Here is a 15020-nt window from a genome sequence, read left to right on the forward strand (position 1 = left end):
CCCTGGTCTGCACTCACTGGGAAGATGCCACCAACGAGGTACGGCGGGGGAGCGCGTGTCCTGTGAGGGAGAACTCAGACAGCCAGACCCTGGGCACCCCCAGCCGGACACCCTTACCCGGAAGCCAGGAGATCACTGACAGGGTTCCAGGCACAGATGAACACCTCAGACTCATGGCCCCGAAGGACTGTGGCTTTGTTGGGTGGAATCTCCACGTCCCCATCTATTTCCATTGGTTTTGAATGATTATCTGTCACAGGAAACAGGAAAAGACACAGGTCTGACGGATACCGAGGAAACAGCCTCAGGGCACGTGGGTTTTACAAACAACCTCCTCTGCCGTCACCCACGACGTTTACAACCAAATCATGGGTATTGTGTAATTTAGTAGATAGGTGACATTTCTTCACAGTCTCCAAATTTGATAGAGAAATAAAAACTGGTATTTATTCTTTATAACTAGGGCGAGGCTAATTTCTAACAACAGCCGGAACAAGACTGGACAGAAAAGATAACAGCCAGCTGGCTCGTGAGCAGAGCCGGAAGGTTCCTTCTCTTGACGGGACAACAGATCTTCCCTGGAAGCACCCTTGTGAGCGGCTTATCTGTGAAGCTCCTTATCTGTGAAGCTACCACGGGGGTACGCCATCATCCTGCCAGAAGGCTTGCCACCCTAAACCCCTCTGCCTTCAAACACCCTCAGAGGCTTGGGACTCCAGTGCTGTTTTCTGACTGGAGTCATATGCATACCATGCTTTTCAAGCCAAGCAGTCCTCCTTCCAGACGACCCATAGGGTCCAGGCTCTGGAAGGGTGACAAGCCACGCTAAGTGCCACCCAGAAGAGATTCCCCCTGGAGAGTGGCCGTTTCACCCCTATGTGGCACAAGAAAAAAGATTCTTGAAGATCAGAATGAAGTATCACTTCAGAGGCTACATTCAGGCCACAGCCTGCCTTGTAGCAAGATGGGAGCAAAGAGCAGGTGGGACTAGTTTCAGGGACAAAGTGAGAATTGGAAACCACAGGACGGTGTACGTGGGATGGGGCGCCGGCCAGCCCTCAGGTGAAAAATAACGCCCAGGGACTCCTGAAACAAAGGCTACCTGCCTGCCACCCACCAGCGTTCCTTAAGGCACACAACGGTCTCCACGTGGCCACACTCCCCTTGAGGTTAAGATTTAAAATACACGGTGCAATTTATAAGTTTGCAAAATTTCTGTCTCGGCAGATATACGGATTTCTCAGAGCTCACCAGTTACGATCACTGCCTGGGGCGGAGACTAAGAAGACAAGGACACGTACCTCCTTCCTGTTTTCTTTATTTTGGGCGCCTTGAGGGATGTACCCCACGGGAGTGGGCAGCCCGTAAGTGATCCGTGGGTACAAGCCACCTATTTTTTCTTCTTCTTTCCCTGTCCCGTCATTTTGGACCTCGTTAACAGTGATCACGGGGCCTGCCGGCGGGAGGTCTTTTCATCTGACGCTAGACAGATGGGCTTTAAGCCACCCTGCTGTAACATGACCCGCAATGCAGCCTGCCCTGGCTTCCCGCCCAGCGCTGGAGCTGCATCTCGACTGTAGCGGGAGAGGGCCTGTGCCGGGGCGGGGGAATGAGCTGCCCCCGCGGGGGCGGCACGGCTGCTCGGAGGGAAATGATTTTCAGAAGAGGAAGAACACACACGCATGCACACAGTCACACGCACGTGCGCAATGCACACACACACTCTGAGCTTAGACCTTGACGCTGTCTCCGAGTTGATAAGCTGCGTGTCAAAGTTCCGGCAGGTTCCCTGGGTAAAGATTCACGGTCTCCGACTTGTCTGCCAGACACTTTAGGGCCATTACCTAACGGGGACCCTGATGCAACCACCAAATAAGACAGCACTTGCTGCCTGGGCCGGGTGCCCTGTCAGTGACCGTGAGCTCCGAGTGTTGTTAGGTCAGAGTTTGTCCATGAGGCCGGAGGACGGCGCGGGGGCCGCCTTTCTGTGCCGGACAGTAATCACCAGGTGGAACAAAGGAGTTCTCAGAGCAGCACAATCTCCTAAAGCTCAGGACGTGTAAGTAAAGGACGCTGTGTCCAAGGATCTCAGTGAAAAAACCCAGAGCACGAAGCCCTCCCAGCCACAGAGTAAGCAAACCCTAGACACTGACGCACACACACCGCCCAGCAGGCAGGCTGGAAGGAGCCTGCGGGGCTCGCCCCGGACTCAGAGACCAGAGAGGGGCTGCCAGGAGCGCGAAGCTCTGGGGCCCCGCACTCACTTATCGCGTGTGCTCCGTTCTCTTCCCCGTTCACCGTGGCCTCGCCGTTCTTTGGTGGATTCTGCTGGGAAACGGCCGCCGGGGCCGCCGGGGCTACCGCCGCCGCCGCCGCCGCCGTGGCCGCCACGCTGGCCTGCTGCTGCGCCAGCTTCTCCCGGAACGCCTGCTGCCGCGTCTGCACCACGTCGGGCATCACCGCGTCAATCAGGGACAGTGATTCTATCGGGCGGCCGTCGAACACCGTGCCGTCCTGCGGACAGAGCCCAGGCGCAGACGTCAGCCCCCGGCGAGACGGGCGCGCGTCGGGGACACACACGCGGGCTCCCGGGAGCCGCGCCAGGCCGGGCGTCCTGAGCCAGGGGAAGGGGTCACGGAGTGGGCAGGCGGGCAGGGGCCGGCAAGAGCGAGCGTCCGCGGAGGGCCCGGTGTGCCTGCCGCTGCCAGGGGCACCCAGCACTCGGCAGATGCCAACCTGAACGCGGACACTTCCTGTCACGACGACAGGGCTACCCCTGACGCACTGCTCCTCAACAGGGGGGTGATTTGACCCCCTCAGGGGACATTTGGTCAAGTCTGGAGGCATTTTTGGTTGTCACGACTGTGGAGGTGCTCCCGGCATCTAGTGGGTGGAGACCAGGGATGCTACTCCACACCCCCCAGGGCCCAGGACGGCCCCGTAGCAAGGAAGGATCTGGCCCCCAAGTGTCAAGAGTGCCGAGGGTGGGAAACCCCGCCCAGGCGCTCTGACAAGTGTGGAACCACTCCCCTTTGACGGGACAGACGTATCTTCGGAGACCGCAAGCCCAAATCAGACATCCCTGCACCGCTCACGATCTGAGAAAACATTTCCAAACACACTGAGCACCACGGGAGAGAGTTCTTTCCTTAGAGAGCGCTCCAGAGATCAGTCACATGAAACTCAGAGCCTCTCAGTGTGTCTACTGGATGTGCAAACACGTTTTAGCCTGCTTTCTCCTAAATTAGGAAGAACTGAAGGACCTAAGTTTCAGCAACACAGTGTGTGAATGAAACATCACCCCGGCTGACTACAGGTTACTATACAATATTTGAAAATAAGGGAAACAATATAAAATAACACAAAACATGGGAAAAAGTAGCCAGTCACCTCATCAGCTGCCCGGGTTCCAGCCACGGAGGGGCCAGTGCTGACCAACTGGTCAGCCCGCTTCTACGTCACCTTCCTTCTTCGTATACTCAAGCCCCAAATGGATGATGATTTTGCAAAAGGTTGTAACTGCCCAGGGTGACAAAAAACCTTCTCGTTTAAGCTCTAAAAGCACACTGTCTCACTTTTAACTACCCGAAACCTAAGGGACAAATGAGACGACCTTTCGCTCTCCTCTGGACACACTGGACTTTGAATGGCCAAGGAAGAGAAGGTATGGGGGGGGCTCCTCCGCAGATGAAAGACGTGGAAACTGGGGCAGGGGGGCACAGGGGCAGGGGGAAGGGAAATCCAATCTCACTCAGCATCACACAATCTGAGAGCTGGTGGGGCCTCTGGGGTCCTGTAACCCTATCCCCACACTTGTTTGTTTTGTGGAAAGAGAGACGCGACGGGGCCTCAAGTTGCTGGTGGAAGATCCCAGGCACCCAATGTAAGACAAGGAAAGAGAAGACTGCCCGTTGTTAGGCAAGAAAGAGCACAGGGCAGGCGGACACTCAGGTGTTTTCAAGGATGTGGGGTTTTGGAAAACAGCAGAGGAATACACGTGACAGAACACAAGATACACTCCTTCCATAGTTTTAAAAGCTGAAGAGAAAGTGGAGTTAAATGCTATGCGTAAGACAGGCTTGTGAGGGAGACTCAAGAGGAAAGAGATATGGGGACATATGTATATGTATAACTGACTCACTTTGTTATACAGCAGAAACGAACACAGCATTGTAATGCAATTATACTCCAATAAAGATATATATATATAAAAAAAAGGCTTGTAAGGGTGAGAGCAGTTCAGAGGGAGAGGGGATGGAGGGAACTGGAAGGGTTCAGGAAGACGGGCCCGAGGGTGGTGTGACCTGGGAAGGGGACACTTGGTGGTCAAGAGGGGCACGTGGGCAGTGGACGGCGTCAGCCGTGCAGGACGGACCGTGACAGAAGACGGGAAGTTGGTGCAAAGCAGCGTGCCACACCGTGGAGGGAGACACGAGGGCAGAGAGAAGGAGAGAGGGCGGGAAGTGCGGTGAAAATCAGAGGGGCTCAGGCCGAGATGCAGGGGAGGCCTCGGGCCTCTTCACAGGACGATCCCAAGAGTAAAACAGAACAGGGGAGAGGGGCACTGTTTTCAACCCAAAGAGCCCATTTAAACATTGGTATGAAGTTGGCCCAAGGACTCACTGGGCCCCAATCTATAAAGAGGGAGGGGACGCTGGGCCCCCATCTATAAGGAGGGAGGGGACACAAACAAATTGGAGTGACTTGAATGTATAATTATGGATACAACTGCCGCCTTCCCCTGCAGCTCTTCAACGAGTAACAAAACCACCCCCTGGAATCCTCTCGGACGCAACCGTCCTCATCTATCCTCCGTGGCCTCCGGCTGTGCCCTCTGTCGGGTTCACAGATTCTAGGCAAATATTTCCCAGGATCCCTCTTCGACTGAACTGCTCAAACTATTCCGGGGGGGAGGGCATGTTCTGTGCACGTGCAAGGCCCACACCTGTCCTGAAGGACCCCTGACCCTTGAACAACACAGGTCTGAACTGGCTGGGCCCACTATACGCAGATTCTTTTTTCCAACACATTTACTACTATGTTGACCATCCACGGTTGGCAGAATCCGCGGGTGTGGAATCTGCGGATGCAGGAGGGCCAACTGCGGGACCTGAGCACTATGGCTTTTGGTACCCGCGGCAGGTCGCGGAACCATCCCCGGTGCGTACCCAGGGATGCCCGTATAAAGCAGCTGCAGATCTGCTGCGTGGTTTTCCCGTTGGGCAACGTAGTGTGACTTCAGTCAACAGCTGGCGATGTGCACATGGATATGGAAAACCACACACCCAGCTAAATAAAGGGCCTCGGAAGATTGCTCCTTGGGTGCAACAGAAGCGCCGTCCCCCACTGGAGAAAGTATCTACCGCAAAGAGATAAGGAACCCTAACCGACCGTGAGAGGCGGCGGGGAGCCGTGTGCTAAGGGGGCGCGTCTTCCCGGCGCCCGCACGCTCTGGCGTCTGTGCGGCTCGGCCCCGCCCCGCGGTGCACGTACCTCGTTGATGCTGATCTCCGCCTCCACATACTGCAGGCCCTTCTGCAGGATGGAGATGAGGGCGGCCGGCGGCACTAGAGTCCCGTTGATGTTGGACTGGCTTATGTGGCTCTCGATCCCGAACGTGAAGGCCGAGTGCGAAAAACCTGCAGCAAGACAGGGAGGCCAGGGTTCTGTGAAGCCTGGACCGAGGGCGCAAGGCGCAGCCTCTGAGACCGAAAAGGCGGCACCGCTGATGCCAGACGCGCTTAAGAGCGGAAGGGACGTGGCCGTAGGATGCCCGGCCTTTGACGTGGGGTGTCGCGGGCAGGATCCGGCAGAGAGAGGGAGAGATGCAGACCGAGGCAGGCCTCTGCTTGCACGGGACGGGAAAACAGCTGTAAAGATAGAGCCCTTCCCGCGTTATTAAAAGCAAAAGAGGCCTGTGTCTGCCCGGGTTCAAGGTTTCTGTTACAGAAGTCAGGCGGCAGGGCTCTCTGCCTGGCTTTGCAGGGCTCCTTCCAGAAGTTCAGGCTCGTGTCTGCCTGCACCCTCCTTGCAGGGCTCACGGCACATGGATCTCACCACCCATTGTCCGAAGAAAAAGAGGTGGGTCCGGACTCAGTGGTGTGGCCTTGGGTCCTTTTACCGAAAAACTGGGTGAGGCCCCTGGCTAAGAGGTGCTGGGTTCCCCCCTTCCTCCCCTAGCACCCCCCACCAAGTGCCTCTGTAGGAAGCTGCTGACAACACGGGGCAAGTGAGAGGGGCTTGCAGATGAGGTGTGGACGGAGCTGCTTGGATGAAAACGTCGGGAGGCAAGTCAGGACGGTGACTGCAGGGAGCAAACAGTGCCTGTTTCAGTAAAGGAGGGCACAGGGCAGGAGGAGCCGGGGGTCCATGGGGGACGGGGGTGCGGGTCCAAGGCACAGGCTGCCTTGTGCTCTGTCAGACCCTCACCTGCGTGGGTTCCGGGCAGCCCGCTCCCAAGCTGTCTCTGCTGAGTGCCCTCCCATCACCCCGGGTCATGGTACACGCTGGCGGGGGGCTGCCGGGGGTCTCCCTGCCTCTCGAGCCGCACTCACGTTCATCAGCCCCGGCGGGGCCCCTGGCCTGCATCAGAGTCAACATCCTCAGGGCTTCGGCCTTTCGTTACCAAAACACAAGCAGCCTTTGCAATGAACAAAACACTCAGCCGGTGGGAATGTTCCCTCACGCGAGAAGAGCTCTGCCTGCATCTGCGTCCCTCTCTCTCTCCACTCCCTGCTTCTCACCCCACCTCCTGCTCGTGGCCTCGTTATTAAGAATATATAAAATAGGCACTTGATACTTATTTCAGGAGTAGTACTGTAGCTGCTATTAACTTGTGTGTATTTCTTTATACACTGTAAGCCCCTAAGTTAGACCGTACAGGAGAGCGCCTCGGAGGCTCTCCCCGCACAGGGTCCTTCCGCTCTTACTCTCTGAAGGACATGAACAAACACCCTTTGCGGTCAGCCTTCCCTCCTCCCTCTAACTTGTTTTCTCTCTCTCTGCCCTCCGTTCCCCTACCCACTCCTGCCAGAACAGAACCACCCACCCCTGTGTTAACCAATGACTCTATCCCCCCGAGTCTCTGCCACCCTGTGGACAGTCTTCATCTCCAAGCTTTTATCACTCATTTTCCGGCAAGGGGTAGCCTAGAAAAATCTGAGGTCAATGGATGGAGCAGGACCGAGTGGGTTCTCGGCCGGACTCCCCATCGCATGGGCTCATCCCTATATACTCTGGGCCACAATGGCTTCTCTCTCGGAAGAATTCTTCCTGGGTGACAGCCCCGCCCACCTGGCTCCTACCATCTCTTCCATTCGTGTCTCCACCAGCTGATGGGACGGGACACTGGACTGAGAGCCATTTGTTATCCTCCCCGTATCTTCACAAGGTCTAGTGCAGGACTACGCCCACCACGGCAGTAATAAAATAACACCCGCCAGCCCTGACACGGTACGCACTCTCAGTCAGGCATTGCTCCAAGGACTTCCTCCTAATTCCGTAACCCTCTGCAGTCATTCCCTCATTCTTTTTTCTCCCTTTTACGGATCAGGTCCTGAGATCTCCCAAAACTAACTGACATACCCCAATCACTAGCTCCAGACTCAGGCAGTAGGACACCAATCACAGCCCACCACAAAACTCCACCTAGAAACTTCTACAGAGTGTTCCACCAGAGCACAGCCTTGACTGTGACCAGGGCTCCTGACAAACACATCTCAGTGACTGATGGAGCAGCTGTGGGAGAAAAGTCAAGCTTTTGGTCTATGTCTTAGTCCGTTCCAGCTGCTATAAAAAAACACCACACACTGGGTGGCGTCAGCAGCAGACATTTATTTCTCACAGTTCTGGAGGCTTAAGGCCAAGATCAAGGTTCTGGTAAGAGGCCACTTCCTGGTCCACAGATGACTGTCTTTTCCCTGTAACCTCACCACGTGGAAGGAGCAAGAGAGCTCCATGCGGCCTCTTAGAAGGGCACCAATCGCATTCACGAGGGCCCCATCCTCATGACCTAATCACCCCCTAAAGGCTCCGCCTCCAAATATCACACTGGGGATTATGCTTCAGCATATGTATTTGTGTGTGTGTGTGTGTGTGTGTGTGTGTGTGTGTTCGGAAGGGAAATACAAAATTCAGTCTACAGAAGTATTATTTCATTCATCTGCTTACCCACTCATTTATTCCCTCAAGCAACACAGGGCCATAAAAATGCTACTTTTGGGGGGAATTTTTGAATTTTATTTTATTAATTTTTTAATACAGCAGGTTCTTATTAGTTATCCATTTTATACATATTAGTGTATGCATGTCAGTCCCAATCTCCCAATTCATCACACCACCACCCCTGCCACTTTCCCCCCTTCAGGTCCATACGTTTGTTCTCTACATCTATGTCTCTATTTCTGCCCTGCAAACGGGTTCATCTGTACCATTTTTCTAGGTTCCACATATATGTGTTAATAATATATGATATTTGTTAGAAATGCTACTTAAGTCACGTGAAACACAGCAGATTCTGACTACCTTACCACCTTTAATCAAACCTGGGCACTTTGTGTCCATTATCTCAATCTTCACAGCAGCTGTTGAGAGTTGGTGTTTCTGTTTTACACACGAAAAGGACAAATGCTGGAGAATTAAGATAACCTGTCCAAGGTCCATACATGTGATGAGAGGCTGAACTAGAATTTCAACTCTACACTATGTGACTCCAAGATTCACCTTTTTAACCTTACTTACTCTAAGACCCACAGGCACAGGAACCAAAATTCTTAAATTCTCCAGGTGGATGCCAAGCCCATTCCCAGCTGGACCACCAGTGGCTCTGGATCAGCAGCAGCCACCGATACGGTGCAGGCAACTTGTAAAGAACTGGGTGCAAACCCACTTCTAAGCCAAGACTTGAATATGTCCTGGATTGCTCTCTTTATCTGGGTTGGGGATATAGTTTGGTTGCATAACTTTCTTGTCTCTCCACGGGATACTGCTCTTCAAAGTAGATTCCATTTCTAGAACACGTTGATGACGATACTCAGTGAAGGACTGCTGAAAGAAGGGGATGGAGCAGTGAAGACGAACGGGGGGTGTGTGGGAGTCTGAGGCTTCTGCAAAGAAGAGGGCTGAAAGCCATCTGCTAGAAGGAACGTCCCCCCACTAAAGCAAAATGATGACTAAGGGGGATAAAGCTCTATGAGGGAACCATGACCGTGAACACTTGGGTCCGCTACTGGAGATGACAGTAAATCATGACTGGAAACGAGGTTATCTTCAAACCCTTGCTGTAACGTTCCATGTCACTGCTGAAAAGAGTCCTCCTATTTGTTTACATTTACATTAGCTGCATTTCTTTGGACAGATGTATGTGTGACCTCCAAATCAATGGTTGCTTTCAGTCCATTTGTTTGTAAGACTTTCTTCTTGATTTCTGGCCAAGCAGATTTCATCAAGGCAAGTGGGAGGGCCAGGCAGACAAAGTGTCAGGAGTCCTGGGTTCCGTCCTAGCTCGGCCACACGGGGGCTGAGTGTCTGGGCCAGGCCCCTTCACTGGGCTGGGCCTCCATTTCCTTTACTACCACGCGGGGCTAAGGAGTGCCTCAGGAGCTGAAGGGAGAAGCAGAGGCAAGAGCAGCAGGAACACAGACACTTTTTCTAGTTTAAATTTATTTTATTGAAGTATAGCTGATTTACAATGTTGTGTTAATGTCTGCTGTACAGCAAAATGGTTCCGTTATACATATACACATTCTTCTTCATCTTCTTTCCCATTATGGTTCATCACAAGAGTTTAAAAAAAATTTTATTGAAGGATAGTTGACTTACAATGTTGTGTTCGTTTCTTCTGTACAGCAAAGTGACTCAGTTATACATATATATATTCTTTTCCATTATGATCTGTCGCAGAACATTAAATATAGTTCCCTGTGCTCTATAGTAGGACCTTGTTGTTTATCCATTCTATATATAAGAGTTTGCATCTGCTAATCCCAAACTCCCACTCAATCCCTTCCCCGCCCTCCACGTTGGCAACCACAAGTCTGTTCTCTCTGTCTGTGAGTCTGTTTCTGTTTTGTGTCATATTTTAGATTCCGCCTATAAGTGATGTCATAGGGTATTTTTCTTTCTCTGTCTGACTTACTTCGCTTAGTGTGATCATCTCTAGGTCCATCCGTGTTGCTGCAAATGGCATTACTTCATTCTTTTTAATGGCTGGGTAGGAAGTAATCCATTGTATATATGTACCACATCTTCTTTAGCCCAATCATCTGTCGATGGACATTTACATGGTTTCCACAGATGCTTTTTAATCTACAAAGAGGACCATGAACTAGTGGAAACATCCCTTTTCCATGTCGCCTTGTCCATGCAATGAGGACAACTGATGTCGCGAGGGTACTTCCCAGTTCTGGAATTCATTCACCGTGGAACAGGGGGATGTCCTCGGCCTCTGTCAGGGAGGCCTGCTTGAGCACTTCCTCCTAGGTCACGGTTGCTGCCCTGTGCCAAGGTGCCATGTAATACGCCACCTTGGAAGACTGGCATCTCCAGGAAGGATGGCCCTGTGTTGGGGGTGGCCAGCCTCCATATGCCTCTACCAATGCCCCAGCCCTCCCAACGAGACTCCAGGGCTAATGAGCATATTCATTTTCAGTCTGCCAGTGCTACGACTTCTGTGCCTTATGCCTCTTCAGCTTTCCCCCAGCTTTCAGGGCATCCCTTCTTCTCCCCAACAAGACACTGGGAGGAACAGAGAACAGGATGTCAGTGACAGAGATGCAAACGCTCAGAACTGGCTCCATGGCAGGTGTGGAAGTTGGTAAAAAGAGGCAGAACACAGAGCTTGGTGGCACCTTGATGAAAGATTCCTGGCACGGCTCAGTGTGAGTGTCCTTGGTGTCCACTGCTTGGGCAGCCTGGAGCGGTCACTGAAGCCCACAGACTTGCCTCCTGCTAAGCAAGAGGCGTCCCTGATGAATCTCTCCTCAGGAAGGTTTCTCAGCGGTGGCATGACGGACATTTGGGCCAAACCATTCTTTGTTGGGCCAGGGAGTTGGAAGGGGTGCTGTCCTGTGCACTGCAGGATGTTTAGCAGCATCCCTGCTCTCTACACAGATTTTATTTTTTCGGCTGCACCGTGCTGCTTGCAGGATCTTAGTTCCCCAACCAGGGGACTGAACCTGGGGCCACGGAGGTGAAAGTGCCGAGTCCTGACCGCTGGACCGCCAGGGAGGTCCCTCTACACACTAGGCGTCAGCAGCAAGCCTCCTCCCGGCCACGACAACCAAAAAGGCCTGCAGTTATTGCCTAACTGACCCTCACCACGGCAGACAACCAGTGACCCAGAGGAAGCACACCCCCCGAAAGGACACAATCCACAGGTCTAGTCTACTCACACTTCTGCTGCATTTATAAACACCGTGCTGCCATTGAAAAGCAAGTCACAGAATTCAGATAACACACGGTAATGGGGGATAACCAGATGAAGTGAAGATATTCCGAGAAGAAAAAAGGGTATCATCATGATAAACTGGGAAAGGTTTAAAAGAAGCACTACGTTTTTTATAAAGCACAGGAAGACCTTCAAGAGTAACTAATCTGAAAAGATACACGCACCCCGATGTTCACTGCAGCACTATTCACAATAGCCAAGGCATGGAAGCAACCAAAATGTCCATCAGTAGATGAATGGATAAAGAAGGTGTGGTGTGTACACGATGAGACACTTACTCAGCCATAAAACCTGAAATAATGCCATTTGTAGCAACATGGATGGCCCTAGAGATGATTATCATACTAAGTGAAGTAAATCAGACAGAGACAAATAACATACGATATCACTTATACGTGGAATCTAAAAAAATAGTACAAATGAAATTATTTACAAAACAGAAAGAGACTCACAGACATAGAAAACAAACTTAATGGTTACCAAAGGGGAAGATGGGGAGTGCTAAATGAGGAGTATGGGATTAACAGATACACACTACTATACATCAAATAGATAACCAACAAGGATTTACTGTATAGCACAGGGAACTATACTCAATCATGTAATAAATTATAATGGAATCGAATTTTTAAAAAATATAGATATATACATATCTATATAGATATATATATACGTATCTGTACACCTATCAAATCACTTTGCCGTATACCTAAAATAAACACAATATTGTAAATCAACTATACTTCAATAAAAACAATACATTAAAAAAAAAAAGATCTTGAAGAGTAAAATCCTTCCCATTTAGGGTTGAAAGGTGCTACCATCCATGAGAGAGGGAAACAGCAGGTGCATGAAGGTGCTTCATCCAACTAGGCAATAAAAACAGATTTAAAACAAACTAAGTACATGCTTTGTTTCTTGCAAAACCACCAAACCATATCTCTTTCACAATGGCTTCACAAACCATTCGCGTTGTGCAGTGAACCATCCTGCCCCATTAATGCTGGCCTGATTCATCAGCAAAACCTGCTAAATGATCACTCACGGCCCTTAGAAACAGTGCTTATTCAGCAGAGAAAAGCAGACATGTTAATATTTAAGCAGCTGTGCCACTGGTTCTGCATCTTCAGCTGGAACAAATACCAAGGGCACCCATTTGAGGCACTAAGACGCAGAATCTTTATCAAGTACTTAATGGACTTTATACTTGGAATACTGACAGCTATCCAAGGCCAATGGGCACGATATGAAAATTATTTAGATCAGGGACAGGCAAGCTGAGGCCCACGGCTGCCTGGGCCTGGAAATAAAGTTTTACTGGAACACAGCCATGCGCAGGAGTTGATATACTGCCTACGGCTCCTTTCACACTACGATGGCAGGGCTGAGTAGCTGCAACAGAGCTAGTATGGCCAACAAAGCCAAAGATATTTACTATCTACTCTTTTATAGGAAAAGTGTGCCAACTTGATTACTATATATATAGAGAGAGATAGATAGATAGACAGATATACACATACACACAGACACGTAGATATATGTATGTATACATATACGTGTACACACACACATGGACCACACAAAAGCAGATGTCATGGCTTCCCATATCTGCTCTTTCATTTCTTTCTGCTGCGGACTGAACGTCTGTTTCCCCAAAATTCGTATGTTGACACCCGCACTCCTAAGGTGATGGTATTAGGAGGCGGGGCCTTGGGAGGCAAGAGGTCGTGAGGGTGGAGTCCTCATGAATGGGATTAGTGCCCTTACATCAACACGAGCAAAAACTCTCACAGTTATCTTTCTAGGAGTAAATACAACTTTCTTCCCAGAACACTTTCTTGGGCTGTCAGCGGGTCCCACCGAACCTGCCGGCACCCAGGACTTCTCAGCCTCTGGAACTGTGAGAAACAGGTGTGTGTGTTTATAAGCCACTCAGTCCACAGTGTTTTGTTACAGCAGGCCAAAGGCACTAAGACCCTCCTTCTGCTCTGTCTGATTAACAGTGGTAGCAACGGTAGCAGCCCAGCAGCCCACATTTACTCAGTGCTTCCTTTGTGTCAGGCAGCAGCGTTCAAGCTTTCCAGGTGCTGTTTGATGGGACACAGAACTACCACAGTAACTTGGTTGATTCGCCACAAGGAACCTAGGACTTACTCTCCTTCTCAAAAGCAGTGAAGAGCCTGCAGGGCTGGGAATAGCCCTCGAAGCCTCTCATTCCCTGTTTTTTTTTAAATTTAATTTATTAATTTATTAATTTATTTTTGGCTGTGTTGGGTCTTCGTTTCCGTGCGAGGGCTTTCTCTAGTTGTGGCGAGCAGGGGCCACTCTTCATCGCGGTACGCGGGCCTGTCACTGTCGCGGCCTCTCTTGTTGCGGAGCACAGGCTCCAGATGTGCAGGCTCAGTAGTTGTGGCTCAAGGGCCCAGCCACTCCGCGGCACGTGGGATCTTCCCAGACCGGGGCTTGAACCCGCGTCCCCTGCATTGGCAGGCAGATTCTCAACCACTGCGCCACCAGGGAAGTCCTCATTCTCTGTTTTAAGCCTGGCCTTATCTCATTGCTTCTCCAGGCTGGTTTCGCTAGAAGCACATGCCTGCTTTCCTGCAGGATGACTCTGCTTGTACGCTGCTCTCTTGGTCTAGAACAGTCGTTCGTGCTTTTCAAGCAAGGGCGATTCCATCTGCCAGAGGAAGACGCGGGGCGGTACCTGGAAACATTTTTGCTCGTCACCAGGGGCTGTGTGTGTGTGTGCTGTTGGCTAGCAGGTAGAGACCAGGGAGGCTGCTCAACACCTACAATGCACAGGACAGCTCTCCAAGCCAAAGAACGACCCAGTCTCGAGGCCAGTGGTGTTAGGCTGAGCAACCCCGCCGCTCAATTCCCTCTCCCTCACTGCTGAGCCCCCTCAGTCGTCAGGCCTGTGGCCGGGCATCCTTCCTCTTCGTCCTCTCACCAGGAGACGACTGCTCTCTCCTTCCAGCTCCCGCAGCAGCCTCCCCATTCTTCCATCTTGTCGAGGCGCAGTGGGCAGTGTCCTCTTTATTCCCATTCGTCTCCTGAGAAGGCTGACGCTCTCTGAATGCAGGAAGCCCATCTGGATTCACTTGATCACACGGAGCACCTTCCTCAGTACAGCAGCTGGGGCTGAAGATACATTTGTAGAATGGCTGAGAGACACCAGTGAAGCTGATGTAAATAAAGGGGTGGGTGAGAAACTGAATAAAACTGAGTCCTCATTGTTTTCCGAATGAGAGACTTCAGGGAGAAGTACAAGAATGAAGGATTTAGGTGCAACGGCACAACAGAAGGAAAACAGCTTTTAGTTTTTTTTAACGTCTTTATTGGAGTATAATTGCTTTACAATGGTGTGTTAGTGTCTGCTGTATAAGAAAGTGAATCAGCTATACATATACATATATCCCCACATCTCCTCCCTCTTGCGTCTCCCTCCCACCCTCCCTATCCCACCCTTCTAGATGGTCACAAAGCACCGAGCTGATCTCCCTGTGCTATGCATCTGCTTTCCATTAGCTATCTATTTTACGTTTGGTAGTGTATATAGGTCCATGCCACT

At 51.2% G+C, this 15020-nt stretch overlaps 1 protein-coding gene across 5 annotated transcripts in view; it reads right to left on the reverse strand.

Annotated features, from left to right (window-relative positions):
- The window catches only part of TBL1X (transducin beta like 1 X-linked), a 223626-nt gene that overhangs the window by 18972 nt on the left and 189634 nt on the right, over positions 1-15020 (reverse strand). For all 5 annotated transcript variants that reach the window (XM_060086317.1, XM_060086316.1, XM_060086312.1 and 2 more), the window contains 3 exons: positions 5494-5639; positions 2265-2514; positions 118-250 (listed from right to left, as the gene is read on the reverse strand). In XM_060086317.1, the coding sequence (XP_059942300.1) occupies positions 118-250; positions 2265-2514; positions 5494-5639 (529 nt within the window). The remainder of the gene's footprint in view (positions 1-117; positions 251-2264; positions 2515-5493; positions 5640-15020) is intronic.

The sequence above is a fragment of the Mesoplodon densirostris genome, chromosome X (genome assembly GCF_025265405.1).
Source record: "Mesoplodon densirostris isolate mMesDen1 chromosome X, mMesDen1 primary haplotype, whole genome shotgun sequence".
In the NCBI taxonomy this organism is placed as follows: Eukaryota; Metazoa; Chordata; class Mammalia; order Artiodactyla; family Ziphiidae; genus Mesoplodon; species Mesoplodon densirostris.